Genomic DNA, 19,628 nt, shown 5'->3' with positions numbered 1-19,628 from the left:
TGGACACACTCAAATCTGTATCAGCAAATACATCTCTTGGAAGTAGGAAATGCAAATGAAGTAGTTGCTTTTTGTATGTAAGTTAAGTAAACAAAATACGTAGGTCTAAATATTACATCTGTGTAATAGCAAACTTCTGGTTTAAATAGAGCCACGGCCCCTCAATAATTTAATTGTTAATTTAGAGTATTTTAAAAGTGGCTATGTTCTTAATTGTCTCTCATGTTTAACCTTAAAAAAGTCTTAATAAAATTTTAAAAAGTTATTTTTTTTATTGGCATAATTAAATAAAAAATTTATTAAGCCCATATTCTAATAATTTAAAATTTATTTTTTTATTAGCCCAACTTATTTTAAAAAAATTAGTCATAGATATTTTAAAATTTTATTTTTAACAAATAAAAAAGAATTTAAAAATAATTAAATTGTAATTGACATACAAAAAATATCTAAGTCTAATTGTTATATCCGTCATTGGCCCCATATATCTTTAATTGATATTTTTTGTTGGCCCAATAAAGCTAAAAATTTAATGGGCCAATATTCTAATATTTTTAAATTTTTTATTCGCTCAATTAAACAAAAAATTAAAGACATCATATTTTAATTTTCAAAAAATTATTTTTTATTAACCTAACAACATTAAAAAGTTAGTGGCCTTCATTTTTTAAATTTTCTTTTAAGTAATAAAAAACTATTTTAAAAAGATTTAATTTGTAAGTTAAATACACAAAACAACTTGAGGGTTGAAATAGAGTTATAGCCCCTCCAACATTTTAACTTTTAATTAAGAGTACTTTAAATGTAGGTATATTCTTAACTGTATCTTATGTTTAGTCTCAAAAAAATCTTAACAAAATTTTAAAATGTTATTTTTTTATTAGCCTAATTAACTAAAAAATTTAATGAGCCCATATTTTAATAATTAGAAGCTTATTACTGTACAAAATCCCATAAGTGCATAGATCATTAATGAGTAATATAGTAGTGAGTGAGTATGATTCCCATGAGGAACTTAATGAGTACTACAGTAATTACGACTATGTATGATTTTAAATTTGCTTTGATCCTCTTTGCATTGGTGGTCTCTCTGCTAGAAGAATTTACTTTATCTTGTTAATTACTCATTACATAACCTATTAATATTTTAAAATATTTACAAGAAAAAAAAAATTCAATTTCAACTAAATAAAATATGTAATTTGAAACTCCTGTCTAAACACATTAAAATTGATCTTATCTCAATCCATGGATTCAGATTCTGGGATGTACACGTAATTGCTTCTCATAAATGACAGGATAAGAGCATACGCCAATTTCAATTTTGACAATATTGCTCATTAGAAATTAATTTTAGTCAATTGGGGCAAATTTGTCATGTAGAATTGAATTTCTGTCTGTCAAAAGTCAGTGGTTTTATAAACCAAGGGCAGACACAGAACTAGTAATGATTTTTAGAATTATACAATAGAGATTTATCTCCTTTTTTGCTCATTTTATATTTATTACAAAACTTTCATTTACACAAAATATAATAAATCATCTCCATTTACTACAATTTTTCTTTGATATCCAAAGGTAGATTTCCTTCACAAATGTTAAATATGCATGCATTGTAATGCTACTGAACTCTTCTTCTTATTGCATCCATCATGTTATAGCTAGACTATTGTGCATCGCGAAAGTGTGTAAATTGTAAAAAAATAAAATAAACACACAAAATACCAATATTTACGTGTACTATTATAATTTATAAAATATTGTTTTTCAAAATTGAACATTTTAATATCAATATATCCACATAAATGTAATTATTTAAATGTGTTGTTCCTTTAGTATTAAATTTATATATAACTTGTTTCAAAAAAAAAAGCAAATAATAAATTATTTTTAATGTACTATGCTTCTTGTACTATATATTTCAAAAATTATTTTCAGTCAACTGTGCAATAACAAAAAAAAGTCAGTCAACTAATTTTTGTGCAAAAAAGGATATATTTAAATAGCTTGTAATTGAAAAAAACCAGTTCATATCTAACAAGGAAAATGAAAATTTTTAGAAAGAAACATTTAAATGAAAGATTGTGAAATCTTCTATAGAAAGAACTCTTAGTAAGAAGATCTCAATTATGGTAAAATGTATTGAATGTTGATTTTACACTAAATTTTTAACATTTATTAGTTTGAAAATCAGTGGGCGAGACCACAAAATTGTTATGGTTTTTCTATCTTATATTAGAAATGTAATCAATGGAAAACCACCCAAAGGAAAAACAAAAGGATTGGAAAATATGGATTTTCCATAGAGCTACTCATTCGTCTCACATTATATAGGCAGTGGTGTGATAAGTGTAAGAAATTCTTGAAGCCCTTTATTTGCAACTGAGAGGTACCTTCAATTATAAAAATGTTGTCTTTCAAGTCTCCCAATCTTGAAAATATGAGCAATGGAAGAATTGCATCCACTCAATCTCTTTTGAAAGCCCAAATTTTGGTTGTTGATGATGACTCTACATCTCTTGCTATTGTCTCTTCAATGCTTAAAAAATGCAGTCTCCAAGGTATTGATAGGAGATCTCACACCTTATATAGTTTCTTCTACCATTGTATAGCCTATGGATTTTCTTATATTTTTTTTATTAAATCCTAGAGGGTCATTTTGTTTTTCATCCATAAACTTAGATTTTCAAATATATATATATGATTTAATAAAGTTAATTTTTTTTATTAATATGTTAATTTATTAGTAAAGGTGAACATATATTTGAGTGATTGTTGGGTTTCAAATCTTACCATCCAATATTTCATAATAAAAGTTGATTATCAAAATTCCCCCTTTCCACCCATTTTGTATTGACTATTGAATACTTTATCCTATTTCTTTTGAGGATCCTATTTTTCTTTTCTTTGATTTTTTTTTTTTTTTGGTTCAGCTTATATTTTTGCTTGTAGCAAAACTCCAATGAATCTTCAACTGGCCAGTGTTTTGACAAGGCTTTGGGTGGAAATGTTTTGACTTAATCCAAGAGTTGTCTTCCAATTTAGTTTTTTTTACTCTAAGAAGTGAGGTTTTAGAACAAGCAATCGTTTAAACATACCAAAAATTCATCATCTCCCTACCTTTATTACTAACTGATCAAAATTTAAGATCTCGTTCTTCATTTATTAGTTGTATGTTTCTGAGGTCTTCTCATTCTTAATCATTTGTTAGGGTTTTGCTATGATGGTTTTTTTGCTCAAAACAGCTAGGGAATTGGAATTTCAATATTTAAATCAAAATTACTTTCATTTCCATCTATTCTTGCTTTCTCTTTCTACTGGATCTCATATTTGATTCATTTATTTATGTTTAGGGAATGTTTAATATATTATTTGTAAAATTTTCATGGTGGTTTGTTAATGAAGAATTATAATAAAGAAATGAATTTTATTTTTATCCCCGTATATAATATGATTAGCTCTTGTAGATAGTTGAATAACGAAGAAGAATCTGTGTAATTGACACAAACTAGAGATATCATATAACTTTTTATTTGCACTCTAATAATAATTTTTCAAAATTCTCATCTCAAATTCCCTAATTAATTGTTGTCTTTGTAAATTGATAGATTGCATGATAGAACTTTCAATTGTCACCGTTAAGAATCCATTAGACGCTTTATCAACTCTTCGAGTAAAAAATGGAGCATTTGACTTGGTTGTCACTGATCTTTATATGCCTGGAATGACTGGATTGGAACTACAAAAGCAAGTCAATGAAGAATTCAAGATCCCTGTTATTAGTAAGTACAGCATTAAGTTATTTCTCTTATGTTATATACATTTCAATTGTTTTAATTTCTAATTTTGTTTTTGATTCAGTAATGTCATCAGATGACAAAGAAAGTGTGATTTTGAAGAGTTTAGATAGTGGAGCTGCATTCTATATGGTGAAACCAGTGAACCCAGAAGATCTGAAAAGCGTTTGGCGGTATGCGGTGGCTTCCAAGATTGGTCAAGGGGTTGTTAATGATCAGGAAATAGGAAGTGCCGAAGGGGAAACTCCATCAAATGACAAACTTATTCTTTGTGGGTTCCTTAATTCTTCTTCATCAGTGAACGGAGAGCGTGGCCAAAAAATGAAAATGGGGAGAAAAAGGGCAAGGAATAAAGACGAAGCGGAAGAAGATGCTCTTGCTCCACCCAAAAAGGCAAAGGTAGTTTGGACAAATACACTGCATAATCGGTTCTTGCAGGCCGTAAGCCATTTAGGCCTCGAAAGTAAGAGATCTTTTTATAGATTTCATATTTTTTTTTCTTTAATTAATTATATGTATATCTAATTATCTATCCACGCCAGAGGCTTTACTTACAATATAATCATATTAATTTGTGGTGGATTTCTTTAATTGATCATGCAGAGGCTGTTCCCAAGAAAATTCTTGAATTGATGAACGTGCCAGGGCTAACTAGAGGAAATGTTGCTAGCCATTTACAGGTTTGAATTAGGTTCATGACAGTAATTATATATATAACAACGCTTATTCATGTTATTTTGGTAGGGTTTACAAAGTATATATGTAGAAGCTCAAACAATCAGCCTATCAATATAATTCATGCATGAACAATCTAAATAAAATTTTATAAAAAGAATCGTTTGAATTTGGGTTAGCTTTCGTTACTACTAGCACTACATTCCTATTTCTCACATTTTATGCATGTAACCAGAATTTGTCTCTTGTACGGTTCGGTCAACTTGGGAATTTGTTTTTTTTTTAGTTTGTTTTACTTTTTACCTTTATATATATAGAGATCTCATTTTTATATTTTTATTAAAAAAATAGTCTAACAGATTTTGATTTTATGCAAGAAATGTGAAAGATAATTGTAATAAGTGATTCAGTTTGTATTAATGTATTTCTTTTTCAGATTTTTTTTGAATTAGGATGTTGCTGCATAGATTTGGTGTACTGAGGTGGCCTATTGGCCAAGTGTGGGTTAACATACTCCTGCTTAGTTTTTCCTTATTCTTTAATTAATATATTTTTCTTATAAAAAAAAGTTTTCTTATACATATATATGTCAAAAACTTTCACAGAAATACCGGATGTTCCTGAAGAAGGTAGCAGAGAAGGGGACTTGGACATCTCGCTGTCTGGCTGAAAGGACCCTTAGGTCATCGTTTGCCTATGGATATACCTCCATGTTCAAAAATCCCCAACAGGATCATTCGCCGTTTCTTGGACAACAGCCATTCATGAGAACATCATTCCAACCCTACGGAGACAATCTCTGTGATCTTAGTAGCTCCAGCTTTGGCCTCCCACGCTTTCCTAATCAGGAAGCTACCAACTCTGTGCCTCAACTCCGCTATGGACAATCCAGTTTAGTTGGCAATCCTACTAGTTTCCAGCAGCGGCCATTAATGTTTGCTAACCCATATCCTCTTCATCAGGCAAATCGCTCAACATCCAACAGTACTGGAATGAATCTGTCCTCGAATACAATTACTACTTATGGCGTCACTAGTGGTACAAGTCCAATGTTTATTCACCTGCAACAAAATCAAGCAAATCTTCAGAACTATGCCACCCCATTCAAATTTAGCTTAACTGGAATCGGCTGCCCCATTTATTCTTCAGGCACTGGCAGCATGGCAATCATCAATAATTCCTATCCTTCTCTGAATCACAACAGTAATTATTCCGGAATCCAATTGACTAGTGAGGCCGAGCTGATGGGAACAGGAAAAACGCGATTCAGTGGGAATGAGTTATCAAGTAGCTCTAATAATGGAGGTAATGGTTTAATGAATTGGACTCCCGACAACAATATGAATAATGCACCAACAAGGAATGGGACAATTGAGGCTTTTGGTGTTCAAGGGGCCGGATCCTCTTCTACTGGGTTTGGGAGTACGAACCAATTTTCGCCAACATTCACTATAACTAATCAAGAAAATGCTTCAGGGCTGTCACCACTGTCTCCGTCAACTTCAGCAATGCCACCACACTCTCAGCAAGCTTCAGTGCTTCCGCCACAGTCTCAGCAACATACCAGTACCGGTCTTGGGAATACCGGAGGAGAAAATGACTACGCTTTCAATAACCTGATGATCAATGCTTCTACCTTGGGTAGCATTTCTGATAACCAGCAAGAGCTTGGCGAACGTGATCTTGGTGAACTTCTGTACGGGTCCACCTGTGCAACTCCTTACCAGGTATTCTGCATATTTTATGAAATTTTATTATGTTTCTTCACGTACATGTATGTCATCAATCTCTGTTGTTTGTCCGCTAAATCGGTGATTTTTATGTACGTATAGGAAAAAAATGTGGAAGGGCTTTTGAATGTGAACTTACCTGGCTGCCCATATTATGTTGAAATGAGCTCTCCAGCCTATGAATTCCTAAATACGGAATTTTCTAGCGCATGCAGTATTGCGGACAAAACTCCTTGGAGTGAAGAATCCTCTGGCCAGGCATATGTCTATTGCTTGCTCCATTTCTTGCTTCATCTCCAAGCTATTACGCATATAATTAAATGGCCTACTCGGCATATATTTTTAATCTCAATTTATACAGTTTCCTGACACAAATATCACAATTTCTTTTATTTTTTTTGAATGTTGATATCAATGTTTTGTCTCATATTCGATGTTTCTGCCTGTTTTTAACCGACTGAATTCAAAGAAAAATGAGAATTTCTGGCTAAGCTAGTTCCTAATTGCCATTTTCTGCAGCTTCAAGGCAGGGAAGAAACGATGAATCCCAAGTTTGGTGGCAATGTTAATCCAGTGGATGACTATTATCCAAGCTTTGAGAAGGCAAGTTTACTTGATATCAATCACTGTCAGCTTCCTGGATAATAATTTATTGTTTCTATATATAATATATATCTGATCATAGATAGCGAAGAGAAAAGATTTAACAAAAAAAATAAAAAATAAAAACCCAACAAAAGTCTGAAGTTTGTGTTTAAAACTAGCAATCTACCCTGAGTTGCGTGGTAATAATTTTAATTTTTTTTTTATTTTTATTTAATTTAAATTAAGTAAACTTTAACTATTTAATTATTATATTAATTTATATACTAATATATATTTGATTTAAACCGAAATAATCAATTGAATTAAAATAAAAATAAGAGAAATTTTATAAATAAAGATTTTCAAAATATATAATTGTAATTTTTGCTCAAAAGATAATTAATAAAATTTTTTTTAACATACTTAATGGTATGAAATAATGTAAAAGTATTAAATAAAATAATAACTATTAAAGTGAAATTTTTAAATAAAATTGTTATTTTTTAATTATGCCAAGTGTCAATTAATGGTTAACCCAATTAATAAAACTAATAAAATTAATTTCATTTTTAAAATAAAATTTTAAATATTTTAAAATTTTTAATAAAATTAATATTTTTTTAATTATAGCAAGTGTTAATTAATGGATGTTTCTATACATATATATAAACTCATTTAGGTCTTACAACTAATTTAGTTTAAAAAAATAAATATTTAACATTTTTTAAATTTCAAATATTTTACATACACTAATAATTTAAAAAAAAGTTAAAAATTAAGTTTCAAGTATATATTTGATCTATTTTAGATTCTAAATAATTTATATTTTTAAATAAAATTATTATTTTTAATTATGGCAAATGTAAATTATGGTGAATATATTTATCAAATTTTGGTTAATAATTTTGAGTCTTTAGATATAGCAAATTATAAGAACAATCCTTAAAATAATCACTCTATTTTATGATAATAAAAATTAATTTATTATACATAAAATATTAAATTTAATTAAAAAATTGCATCCGTTATGAGCATTTTATATTATTCTTTTAAATTAGCTTTTTTAAACAATAATTTGAGATATGGAAAACCAATTTATAGTATTTTATTCTCACCTAATAAGCTAGTGTATATATATATATATATAGCTATTTTACAATGACAGATTAAAATTTATTAATTTATTAAAATTAAATTTCAAATGTTTATCCGTTTTAAATTTTAAATATTTTATATTTTTAAATAAAATTATTTTTTAAACATTATCTAATAATATCTTTCATTTTGTTTCATATTTCAAATTTCAATAATTATATATTTTAAAATAAAAATTATTTAGTTAAACATTATCTAATAATATTAATTATAATTATAATTAGAAAAGATAAATTAATATAAAATTAAAAATTATTATTTATTAATTACATCAAATTTAGCTGTATCTAAGACTGGTCCTTTAGAATCTCATATCAGATATGAAGTGTGTAGATGGGATATATAAAAATAAAAAATCTATTAAAATTATTATGATTTTAATAGTGGTCCATTCTCAGATGTGTGTGTTTAATGTAATAAAAAAAGTAATTATACCAAATATGAATTAATGGTGAAATCAAGTGTCAAATTTTTATTAAAAGTTTTAAGTTTTTAGCTTTCATATAAGGGTTTATTTTGATTGAATGTAAATAGGTCCGAATAGCTATACATGCCAAACCAATTTCCTAAGCTTAAAAAAAATGTTTCTTGTTATATATTTGTGAAGCCACAATGCAACAATAGCGAGGAGCCTGCGGATTCTGCGCTGAATGGCATGAATCTTAACGAAGCATCAATATCAGGAAATGAGGCATGTTTATATATATATATATCTTCATCGTTTTTATAAATAAAATTTCCAAATGTATGAATCCTTCATACTAAGCATTGGTTTTGATTTTATGCAGGATTGGGGGGAGGATTTCTTGAACTCCCTGATTGGAAATGGCCCCTACTGAGTGAATAGCAACCTGGCAAAGTTAGAACTAAATCCAGTAATGGAGAGAATTACATATAGTAGGTTGGATTTAGATTTTATATTTTAAAAACTTATGATAATTATCAGCTGACCGGTAGGACAACTTTGGTTTGTTTTTATTATGTTTGCTTCCTATAAGAGTTGGTTATTTGCTCTTTATTGTTTGTACTTAACTGCATATGCATGTTGGAACCTGTGTTTAATGGATGCATCGTCCATGTTTTCACCTAAGTTAAATTTATCCTTTATATGAATATATGCATGTTTAAGCTAATTCTCTCTTTCTAGCTTGTTGATGTATCCAAAGAAAAAGATAAAAAGAAAATTCTTTGATTCACTCTCTCTCTCTCTGAGCATTACATTAAATAATTGAGTGAATATCACATTTCATTAACATAATACATTTAGAAGTATATGTTATTTATTCATTGTTTATTCTTGTATAGATTTATGGTGAAGCTCGCTTAAAAAATTGGTGAACTCACATGTTTAATCCTTAAATTTATGATAAATCAAGTTTAAACAATTTTTTCCAAAATACTACCCATAATACATAGCAGCCATTCATTCGTTTGGTATAATATTGAGTGCAAGAGAATGATACATGGTTTGCATTATCAAATTATTTACTTTCCCGAATTTTCTCCATACAATCGATCTATGAAATAAATTCAAGTTAGATTTTTTTCGTTTTATATGACATAGAATAAAACTACTTTTGCAATCATTTAAACCTTATCTTTTTTCTCCCAAAGCATTTAGACTTGATATATTTAGGGATAACTAAGCTAAAGAAAGTGGAATTTTCTTAGAAAACGCTTAATATATTAATTCAAGTTAGATTAATTAATTCAAGTTTTTTATTTTTATAAATGATATAAATAATGAAGGGTATTTTTAGCATTCTTAATATCTTCCTTCTTTCCAACTTTTATATATATATGTATAGATTAACCATCCCAAAAATTATAATTTATGAGAATTGAGTTTAGATTTCACTTAAAGCTAAAGAGAAAAAAAAATGTGCTAAGCACTTTGTTTTTTTACAAGGAATGCAATGTCAAAAGGATTTTTTTTTTTTTCTTTTTCCTTTGACCACTCTAACTTCCTCAATTATGGGAAATAATGGATCTATAAGTTTTTGATAAATATTTTCTCCAAAATGAGTGTATGTAATTTCTTTTGAGAAATTAGATGCTATATATGATAAGAAACAATCTTCTTAAATATGTGAGTCATAGAGTGGAAGGGAGCAACTCGGATTTTCATAAGCATTAACGCCGTTGCATTGATCTTTCTTTTATATGTATATATAATATACACACAAGCAAAATTATTTTCCTTCGAAAATCACTACTTACAGATTATACGTGTTTGGCAAAAGGGAGGGAATCCCAACTCTCAAATTTTAAGCCCACTCTTACCATCCTTAATTCTCTCCAAGATTTGGTATCCAACTTACTTTCTCATCAATCTTCTTGTGAAATCTCATTTTTTGAAAAAGTAACCGTTGGAAAATCTAATAACTACTTAAATCGTGTCTTATATGCGTTATCTATAAAATGAATTATTAATTTCTTTTTAAAAATATATAACTCTTAAATTTTAATTATATATACATATATGTTTGAAATAAACTAAAATTTTAGTTAAATTAAATATATTTTCTTTCATATTTTAAATTTAATTAAATAGTTATATATTTTAAAATAAAATTTTTTACTTAAACATTATCTAATACTAATAATTAAATTTATAATTAGAAAAAATAAGTTAAAGTGAATTTTTATATAAAATTATTACTTTTTAATTTTACCAAGTGTCAATTAATAATGAAATCAAATGTCAAATTTTGGTTAAAAGGTTTTGAGTGTTTAGCTATATATATATATAGTTTAATTTTTATTAAAAAAAACTTAAATTTATAAGTCAACATGTATTAGTGCATATTCAAGTGTTAAGAATTATGAAATACTTAAATTTTTAAAGTCTTTATATCTATAAAGGCTCTGACGATTCTGAACCTTATTTAGTTAAATATTATCTAATACTAATAATTAATTTATAATTAGAAAAATATAAATTAAAGTAAATTTTTTAATAAAATTATTATTTTTAACTGTGTCAAGTATCAATTATTGATGAACTCAAGTGTCAATTATATATATATATATATATATATATATATATATATTATTTTAGAGATATTTAATTTTTAATAACGGGTTCACATTATTTTATTCTTTCAGGTCAGTTTAAAAAATTTTACTAATTATCTTTGGAGCTAAGATTACAGTTCTATTTTTTAAAGAATCTTTGTATACAAAATTTTTCCTACCTTTATTTTAATTTGATAGATTATTTTGATTTACATCAAATACTATTAAATCAATATATTTAGTTTATAAATTGTCAAAATAAATAATTTAATTGATTGAAGTTCACTTAATTTAATTTAAATAAAAATTAAAAATAAAAGATTTAAATGGCTACCGTGCAATGCACGGGTATGTAACTAATGTTTAGCGATAACTAAGCTAAAGAAAGTGAAATTTTCTTAGAAGAAAACTGATATATTAATTCAAGTTAGATTAATGAATTCAAGTTTTTTTTTTTAATTTTTATAAATAATATAAATAATTAAGACTATTTTTAGCATTCCAATATTTCCCTTCCTTCTCATTTTTATAGATATTATTATATATTATAAATAAATATAGACTAAAGCCATCACTAAAATTATAATTTGTGAGATTTTGAATTTAAATTTTAATTAAAGTTAAATAGAAAATAAAAATTGTGCTTGTTTGGTTGTGAGAAATGCAATGTCAAAAGGAAAATTTTTTTCCTTTAACCACGACTTCCTTAATTATCAGAAATAACGGATCTATAAGTTCTTGATAAATAATTTCTCCCAAATGAGTATATATAATTTTTTGAGAAATTAGATGCTATATATGATTAGAAATAATCTTGCTAACTATGTGAGTTATAAAGTAGGAGGGACCAACTTGGATTTTCACAAGCATTAACGCTGTTATTTTCCTTCGAAAATCACTACTTACAGACTATGCATGATTGGCAAGCCAAAACATGCAAGTGAAAGAAATCCAACTCTCAAATTTTAAGTCCATTCTTACCATCCTTAATTCTCTCCAAGATTTGGTATCCCACTTCCTTTCTCACCAGCCTTCCTTGTAAAATCTCATTTTTTGAAAAAGTAACCGTTGGGAAATCAAACAGCTACTTTGCTCCAATGCAAATCCTATATCAACATCTCAACCTTTTGTTAAAGATTCTAAAAATCTCTCCACTGGATTTCTTGTTCCAGAACAATTAATAAAAAATACAAAGATTGTCGAATTGGGAAGATCTTGATTTGGTTTTGAGATTTTCGATCTTTAGATTTTAAAGAATGAATTCTGAACGTTGTGCTGCTTGCAAATACTTGAGAAGAAGATGCCCTTCAGATTGCATTTTCGCTCCTTATTTTCCTTCCAATAATCCTCAAAGATTCGCATGCGTTCACAAAATCTATGGTGCCAGCAACGTAGGAAAAATGCTCCAGGTAATTATCATGATCGGTCATTCTTTATGTTACATATAATTAAATGACATTAATCACTTGACAAAGATTTTGTGTGTTTGACGATCATAATCTAGCAACTCCCAACTCACAAACGTGTCCAGGCAGCAAATTCCTTGTATTATGAGGCACAATGCAGAATTCAAGATCCTGTCTATGGCTGTGTTGGTATAATCTCTCTGCTACTTCAACAAATACACAAAGCAGAAAACCAGCTAGCTAAAACCCAAGCGGAAATCGCCGTCCTCAGCAATTCTCATACACAAGATTCTCAATTTCAACAAAATTTTTTGCTACAACAAGGCAATGTAGGCCAGTCCAGCCGCCCTTCCACTCAACCTTCCTCCTGGTTTAAATGATTTTTTGTTTTTTTATCTAGTTTACATAAAATAATTGATCAAAATAAATAATAAGAATTCCCCTTATTTTATATTAATTTTTTCTTAAAAAATTGTAGGACTTTCTTTTTTATATAATTTAAATTTAAATTTAAAATTTTATAATTTTATATATAATTTTGGCATTACTGAACTGACGATGAATAAAATTAATTATAATTACTTCATAAATTATGATATTTATCTGGTTTCAACTTAAGGTTGATCAATTCTCTCTTAATTATTTTTTCTGGCTAATAAATAAAAAGGTTGATCAATAATTGATGGATTTGGAGAAAATTCTGAGTGAAGGTCCTTTAAAAGTGACAAATAAAATTAAAATTTGCCTTTTCAAGGTATGAATTACAAGAGAAATTTAAAATGATGAAAAAATAAAGTTAATGAAATGTCAAAAATAATTAATCTCACTTTGTTTCCAGTTTTTAATTGGTAAAAGGTTGATAAATATAAAAATATTATAAAAATTTATTACTCACTTTAAATATAAAAATATTTCAAAAATTTATTACACGCTTTAACTTTATTTTATGAATTAAAAATTAATTTTAGAATATGTGGAAATATTATTATAATAAGATTTTCAGTATAGCAGCGCTGATGCTTACTGTAGTTAATGAAATATTAAAAATAATTAATTTTAATAATACTGAAATTATTTTTAAAATTTGAATTTCAGTTAAATAAATCTTACATTATTTTGACTTTTAAAAATATTTTAAAACTTTATTACACACATTAACTTTAATTGATTATATAGTAAATTTTTAGAGATTAATATCATATAAAAAGTAATTCATATATCTTTAAGGATTAAAATCACCTTGTTGCATATATTCATAATAAATATAAAGTATATTTAATATTAATTACTTAGTAAATTAATTTTAAAATTATGATGATTTTACCAGAAATTCTATATGGCACCTTTCTCATCTCAATAATTTTGGGATATCTTAAATAATAATAATAATTTTGGGTCAAAACATAGTTTTATTTTTCTCGAGGGCTGAGGTGTTAAATCAAATAAATGGAGGGGCTCTCGGATAAAGCAATGTCATTATTTTCTATTTATCACAATCGCATGGCTTGCTTTTTCAGGCCTCTCAAGAAAAATATCACAAACGCTTTTGAGGTCTGACTTGTCATTAGGGTTTCACAGGGTGTTTGGTGCTTTCAAGAGGTAAATGAACGCAAGAATCTGCGATTTTTTTTTGTCTTTATCCATTTAGCTGTCTTGTTGTCTCTCTGTTTCTATTTTCTTTCCGGGAAAACACGGGAAAATCTGTTTTCCCACGGTTTCTGGGTAACTAGGCCGAAGTTTTTAGCTGATCTATGCTTCCTTTCAATCCCATGCGGTAGATCTGGTTGTTATTTACGTAGATCTGTTCTTTGATTTTTATTTTCCGGTCTGTTTTAATTTTGATTCTTCATTCTTTGCTAATTGTATTCAAAGGCCTATAAGGGCAAATTATTGTTGCTTTCCTTTGAATTTCAAAGGGTGTTTAAGGATGGTATGGGGAATTTTTAAGATTTGTATCATTATGTTGTTGCAATTGTATAAATGTTTTTAATTGCAAAGCAGAAAAGGCCGATGTATAAAATAGTAACAACGAAATTTGGTGAGGAAATTAGGAAATATTGGTGAAAATTGAAGAATATTGGATTATTAGCTGATTTATAAATGTAAATCGTCTTGCATGTTGACTGTGAAGATTTTTTTTTTTGTGAAGATTTTTTTTTTCTTGCAATTTTTTTTCTTCTAAATGGGCTAGTTTTTCATTCAACTCTTGACTGCCTTGCTGAACTTAAGTTGATGATTAACCTTCTGATTTTTATTTACCTAATCTGGTTAAATGTTCTCAGGCAATATGAGGCCCATCTTCTGTGGAAACTTTGAGTATGATGCGCGACAGTCTGAGCTGGAACGACTTTTTAGACGATATGGAAGAGTTGAAAGAGTGGATATGAAGTCTGGTTAGTTTTCTTTATCAACCTTACTCATCTGTCCTTTTGAAAGTTAAACTGCTAAGCGGTTAAAATTAAGCCAGCAAATTGTAGGCTTCAAGCTTTTTAGTGAAAATTATGTAGTAGTCAGCTTTTTATGTGAATAAAGTTTTATAGATGCATGCTAGGAAAGCTTTTCCGAAAAAGATCAACGTTAAGTAATGTATTCCAGCATGTCTTTTTTAGAGCAACATTGCATGTTGTTTTCATTTGAGTGATCATTGATAAACGCTATGGTAATAGCCACCAAAATATGGCATTCATCTCGGCCCTTCTCCACTCTTAAGAAGAAAAGTATGGTGCTACAAGTTGAGAAGTGATGGAGGTAGATGTGGTAGTAGAATTTTGACATGATAGGGGTAACACCGATTATGGCTCCTGACTGTTGAAGGTTTTGGCTTGCTAGTGCTGTAAGTTAATTGATTTTATATTTGTAGGCAACACATGTTTCTCATAAAATAAACTAATATGATAATAATCTGTGCTGCTGTTGAATATGGAAAATGTCATAATAAAAATTTTGCACAAACAAACTTTGGAATGAGCCAGCACTGCTCCATCTTCCCAGCAAGTTCAGAGATCAGCTTTCCATGCGTAAGTGCTACAGCTTCCGTTTGCCATGGTAGTGCTGTGGGAGACTGCAATATCATCCAGAAAATGCTACTTTGAGGCAGCAATCTTCCCTTGTTGAGTTCTAGTGGGGGTTAAGGATGTGTTAAAGAAAATGTGTTTTTTGAAGCATAGACCCCCATACTCAACATTTTCTTTGACGCAGGATTATCTTGGGAAATCCATACTCAAGAAGAGTCACTCTGATCTGCAATGATAGGACCTTACCAATTTTCCTGAGACATTTGCCTTTCATTCCACATGAATTTTGCCCAGCCTTCAATTTCTGACATGTTTCAAGATAGAAACATTGCCGACCTCACAGCAGAGGCAGCAGAATAGATGGAGAAGGCACTCTATTTTCATTGACCCACCATGAGACATCCACTTTTGGATTCTAGTTCCTTGACATCACTTAATTCATCACACAAGGTCTGTTGCTACTTTTACTGGTCACTTAGTTTATAGATTTCACGAAGGTTGCCAAATTTTATTCAACGGTTGGATTATAGGCAGTTTGTATGCTGCTGAGTGCGAAAACGGCATCAAGTGTTAAAGAATCTTGCCACAGGAGATTTCACTTTGTATTTCCATTTGTAACACACGATAATAAGAAATTTTACTTGTGATTTTTATCTGATATTGTGTATAGGATTTGCTTTTATCTATATGGAAGATGAGAGAGATGCTGAGGATGCAATTCGAGGGCTTGATCGAATAGAATTTGGTCGCAAGGGTCGTAGGCTTCGTGTTGAATGGACAAAGGTGGTACACATCTGTTCTATTGTAGTTGATTGCACGCCACATCACCCTTTTATCTGAGTTATGATATTAATTGAGCTTGGTTTTTATGTCTGCTGGTATTGTTTTGCAGCAAGAACGAGGCATTAGAAGGCCTGGTGGTTCTAGAAGATCGTCAGCTAATACTAGACCATCCAAGACCTTGTTTGTTATCAATTTTGATCCACATTATACGAGGACAAAGGACTTGGAGAGGCACTTTGATCCATATGGCAGGATAGTTAGCGTTAGGATTAGAAGAAATTTTGCATTTGTTCAGTATGAATCGCAGGAGGATGCTACAAAAGCATTGGAAGCTACGAATATGAGGTTAACTTTCCTATCCTGGAATATTCCTCCCCTCCCTGTTTCTTTCCTACAATGGTTTTCTTCCTCTTTATGGAAGGTGTGAATAACGCTTTCTTTGCTTGACATTAATTTTGTGGTTGATCTGTATGACTTCAAATTCTAATGATTTGTATTTTTATTTTTATTTTTATTTTTGGGAGATGCAGCAAGTTGATGGATCGAGTTATTTCAGTTGAGTATGCAGTTCGAGATGATGATGAAAGGAAGAATGGTTACAGCCCTGAAAGAGGTCGCGATAGGTCACCAGACAGGCGAAGCCATGATAAGAGGAGGTCTCCAAGTCCTTTCCAGAGGGAAAGAGGAAGCCCTGACTATGGCCGTGGCCCTAGCCCTGGTCCTTACCGGAGAGAGAGGGCTAGCCCAGATTATGGCCGTCGTCGCAGCCCAAGTCCCTACAGGAGAGAGAGAGCTAGTCCTGACTATGGCCGAGACTCAAGCCGTAGTCCTTACAGGAGAGAGAGGGCAGGCCATGACCATGGCCATGGGTCCAGCCGTAGTCCTTACCGTAGAGAAAGGGTTACTCCTGATAATGGTCGTACCCATAGTGGCAGTCCTTATCAAAGGGAAAGACCCAGCCCAGAGAATGGTCGCGACCGTAGCCGCAGTCCATATGGCAGAGAAAGGGCTAATGCAGACAATGGTCGTGGTTCCAGTCATAGTCCTTATGAGAGGGATGGTGTCAGCCCTGACAATGGTCGTCGTGCCAGCCCAATTTCCATGCCAGAAGAGAGGGACAGTCCAAATGATGCTGGAGCTGAAAGTCCCGTGCGTGAGAGATACCACAGGTTTTCATCATACTGAGTTATTCTTTTCTCATCCTTAAGTTGAATTTCTGACTCTTCTTACAAGTCTAATGTTGCTATCATTAACAATGCAGTCGTTCACCCCCAGCAGATGAATGAGGCTGCAATCCAATGCTCTGAAAAGAACACTTGCTGGTTTATTGGTTGTCATGAAGATGCAACTCAATTGGCAGTCTTGTTTGCTCTTTCCATGATAAATGCCCAATAAATCGTTCGCAACTTATGCTCTTGATTTTGTGATTTAGGATCTAGTCAGTGTTAGTGGGTAGTTTGTGCTTTTATTTCTGCATAAAAACTGTTGGGTTTTGTTTGAAACTAGAAACCATTAATATAAACCATGCTACCTATGCTTAACTATTGCCTTATTTGTTATATGATAGATATGGTTTTCTTTTTTTTTCAAACATATATATTCCCCTCTTGTAGGTTGGTTGGCTAGATGTGTAGTTGTCCTGCCTGCTGATCTTACATTTTCTAGAAACAGGGAATACTGAAAGATGGAAAAGATGGCGCAGAACGAGGGGCAGGGAAACGAGATTGGAGTCTAGCGCTGAGTTATAAATGTGAAAATTTGAACCGAATTCGATTTTTAATTTGGGTTCAGTCTAAAATAGTGTGGTTCTCTCAGGGTCCAAAGGTATCATAAATTTTTTGGTTCGAATTCGAAATTTTTGGGTTCAGTCTAATTGCTGGAGGGGTCTCGATCATTCCTCCGTTCGGTGAAAAATTGAAAAGATTTCATATATATATATATATATATATATATATATAATGTTTTTCATTTTTCTTTCTGAAAAATAATGAAGGACAACTCGATTTCATTATTTGGTTATATATTACTCTTAATTGCTGTCCGGTGCATCCTTAATATGACTGTTACTATCATTTATAAATGATAATGGATTTGTTGAGTGGATTTGATCTGCAAGTGCTAAAGGCTAATCGATGATATTTTGGTACTTTGCGCTGAGTTTATGGCAGATTCTTTCATCGCTTGCTGTGCATGCTTAGAAGAATTTGGTCTGTTAAGCCGACGGCCTAACTCTGAATTCTCACATATTTGCAGATATTTTTTCTAACCAGCTCAAAATCGAAAAATTAAACTGAACGGAACCAATCAATTCTGAATGGTTCAATTCAGTTGGATTTGTATATTAAAGAAAAGGCAATGTTTCTTGATTTCTATGTTTAATAGCTGATGGGAAAAGTACTATTTTTTTTTTTCTTTTGAGGTATGACGTAATTAACATTTTTATCCTTTTATTTTTAAAATGGAATAACTATGTTATTGAGGTTTTATATAGTTCAAAACTCAAATGTATTCATCCATTAAGTCATTAAAAAAGAGTGAAATATTCAAATTACCCTCGTGAAACTATTGAAACGCTAACCCATCCCCTTTCTTTCCATCTGCACTCTATATTTTAGTACTTTTTTATGTTGCGATTTGTATAATGTTTTGATCGTGTTTGAATATGAATATGTTTGAAGTAAATGGTTATTAAACAATATCAACTTGATAACATTACAGTTATCACATAAACAAGTCAGTTGGACAATAAAAAAGAAAAAAAAAAAAACCTAAATTCTAAACAAAATTCAAGTTTTCTTCAATATTTTCATCTTTGTAATTTTAATAAATATAACGCTTTAATTCTTATAATTTTAATAAATACAACACTTTAGTCTCTCTTATACAAAAATAATTATGAAAATTGTACTTACCTTTATTCATTCATAACTATACTTTTTCAATCAACAAAGTCACATTCAACACAATATTCATTTTCACTCATTCATCGCAATAATATAAATTAAATTTCCATCTTCATTCAACATAATTTCATTAAGTTAACATTCATATATTATTACATCAATATAAAATGAATAATATAAAACCAAGCTAACACGTCAAAAGTAAAAAAGAAATTTCATTTTTACTCAACTGATACTCAAAGTAAATATCCTCCGCTTACCCTAAACCCACAAGGATTTGCTATATAGAGCTGAAATGGTGAGGGCAAAGTGTAACATCTCGTGAGGGAAGGAAAAATAATTTACGGTTGAAGGTAGAACCTCGCTTGAGACGTTGATAAAAAATGGGCAGGAATGAACTGAATCATATAATGAAATAAGGCTCAAGATAAGGTAGGATAAAACAGATAATTTTTCTAGTGGCTGGAGTAGGAGCGTTACACAAAAAAAGAATGGAGAGAAAAATTTTGAGGATGAAAGTATTTTTCATTTTTTATCACACTATCAAGGGTATTTTGGGGTT

The 19,628-nt window shown here is 30.0% G+C and overlaps 4 protein-coding genes across 6 annotated transcripts in view; all 4 read left to right on the top strand.

Annotated features, from left to right (window-relative positions):
• Nucleotides 1-17,704, top strand: part of LOC110641601 (serine/arginine-rich splicing factor RS40) — a 35,000-nt gene extending 17,296 nt beyond the window's left edge. The window contains exon 6 of the transcript XR_009145670.1: nt 17,518-17,704. The gene's annotated coding sequence lies outside the window, so the exon portion shown is untranslated. The remainder of the gene's footprint in view (nt 1-17,517) is intronic.
• On the top strand, nt 2,408-8,781 carry LOC110641592 (uncharacterized). The gene is made up of 9 exons (XM_021793373.2): nt 2,408-2,552; nt 3,621-3,782; nt 3,862-4,260; nt 4,401-4,477; nt 5,078-6,199; nt 6,305-6,460; nt 6,722-6,805; nt 8,550-8,633; nt 8,731-8,781. Exons 1-9 carry the CDS (start codon nt 2,408-2,410, stop codon nt 8,779-8,781), a joined length of 2,280 nt encoding a protein of 759 aa, XP_021649065.2.
• On the top strand, nt 12,125-12,755 carry LOC110641593 (LOB domain-containing protein 24-like). The gene is made up of 2 exons (XM_021793374.2): nt 12,125-12,369; nt 12,465-12,755. The coding sequence occupies exons 1-2, from the start codon at nt 12,217-12,219 to the stop codon at nt 12,744-12,746; spliced, it is 435 nt and encodes a 144-aa protein (XP_021649066.1). The 5' UTR covers nt 12,125-12,216; the 3' UTR covers nt 12,747-12,755.
• Nucleotides 13,823-17,704, top strand: LOC110641599 (serine/arginine-rich splicing factor RS40-like). Of its 3 annotated transcripts, none has more exons than XM_021793382.2 (6): nt 13,823-13,965; nt 14,649-14,759; nt 16,051-16,163; nt 16,273-16,508; nt 16,694-17,332; nt 17,425-17,704. In XM_021793382.2, exons 2-6 carry the CDS (start codon nt 14,654-14,656, stop codon nt 17,447-17,449), a joined length of 1,119 nt encoding a protein of 372 aa, XP_021649074.2. In that variant the 5' UTR covers nt 13,823-13,965; nt 14,649-14,653; the 3' UTR covers nt 17,450-17,704. The 3 variants fall into 3 exon arrangements, with proteins under 3 accessions (XP_021649074.2, XP_021649073.2, XP_021649075.2); XM_021793383.2 differs by lacking the exon at nt 13,823-13,965 and adding an exon at nt 15,565-15,830; XM_021793381.2 differs by lacking the exon at nt 13,823-13,965 and having other exon boundaries at nt 14,639-14,759.
• Nucleotides 17,705-19,628: the final 1,924 nt, after the last annotated feature.

This window comes from Hevea brasiliensis, chromosome 17 (assembly GCF_030052815.1).
Source record: "Hevea brasiliensis isolate MT/VB/25A 57/8 chromosome 17, ASM3005281v1, whole genome shotgun sequence".
Taxonomy (NCBI): domain Eukaryota; kingdom Viridiplantae; phylum Streptophyta; class Magnoliopsida; order Malpighiales; family Euphorbiaceae; genus Hevea; species Hevea brasiliensis.
This window is presented reverse-complemented; position numbering and strand designations above follow the sequence as displayed.

Excerpts from the sequence above, each read along its gene's own strand:
- LOC110641592 (XM_021793373.2), top strand. The coding sequence starts at position 2,408 with ATGTTGTCTTTCAAGTCTCCCAATCTTGAAAATATGAGCAATGGAAGA. Across the intron at positions 2,553-3,620 it reads TTCAATGCTTAAAAAATGCA|AACTTTCAATTGTCACCGTT; the intron begins GTCTCCAAGGTA and ends ATTGCATGATAG. Across the intron at positions 4,478-5,077 it reads ATGTTGCTAGCCATTTACAG|AAATACCGGATGTTCCTGAA; the intron begins GTTTGAATTAGG and ends AAACTTTCACAG.
- LOC110641593 (XM_021793374.2), top strand. The coding sequence starts at position 12,217 with ATGAATTCTGAACGTTGTGCTGCTTGCAAATACTTGAGAAGAAGATGC. Across the intron at positions 12,370-12,464 it reads ACGTAGGAAAAATGCTCCAG|CAACTCCCAACTCACAAACG; the intron begins GTAATTATCATG and ends ATCATAATCTAG.
- LOC110641599 (XM_021793381.2), top strand. The coding sequence starts at position 14,639 with ATGTTCTCAGGCAATATGAGGCCCATCTTCTGTGGAAACTTTGAGTAT. Across the intron at positions 16,164-16,272 it reads TTCGTGTTGAATGGACAAAG|CAAGAACGAGGCATTAGAAG; the intron begins GTGGTACACATC and ends ATTGTTTTGCAG. Across the intron at positions 17,333-17,424 it reads GTGCGTGAGAGATACCACAG|TCGTTCACCCCCAGCAGATG; the intron begins GTTTTCATCATA and ends TTAACAATGCAG.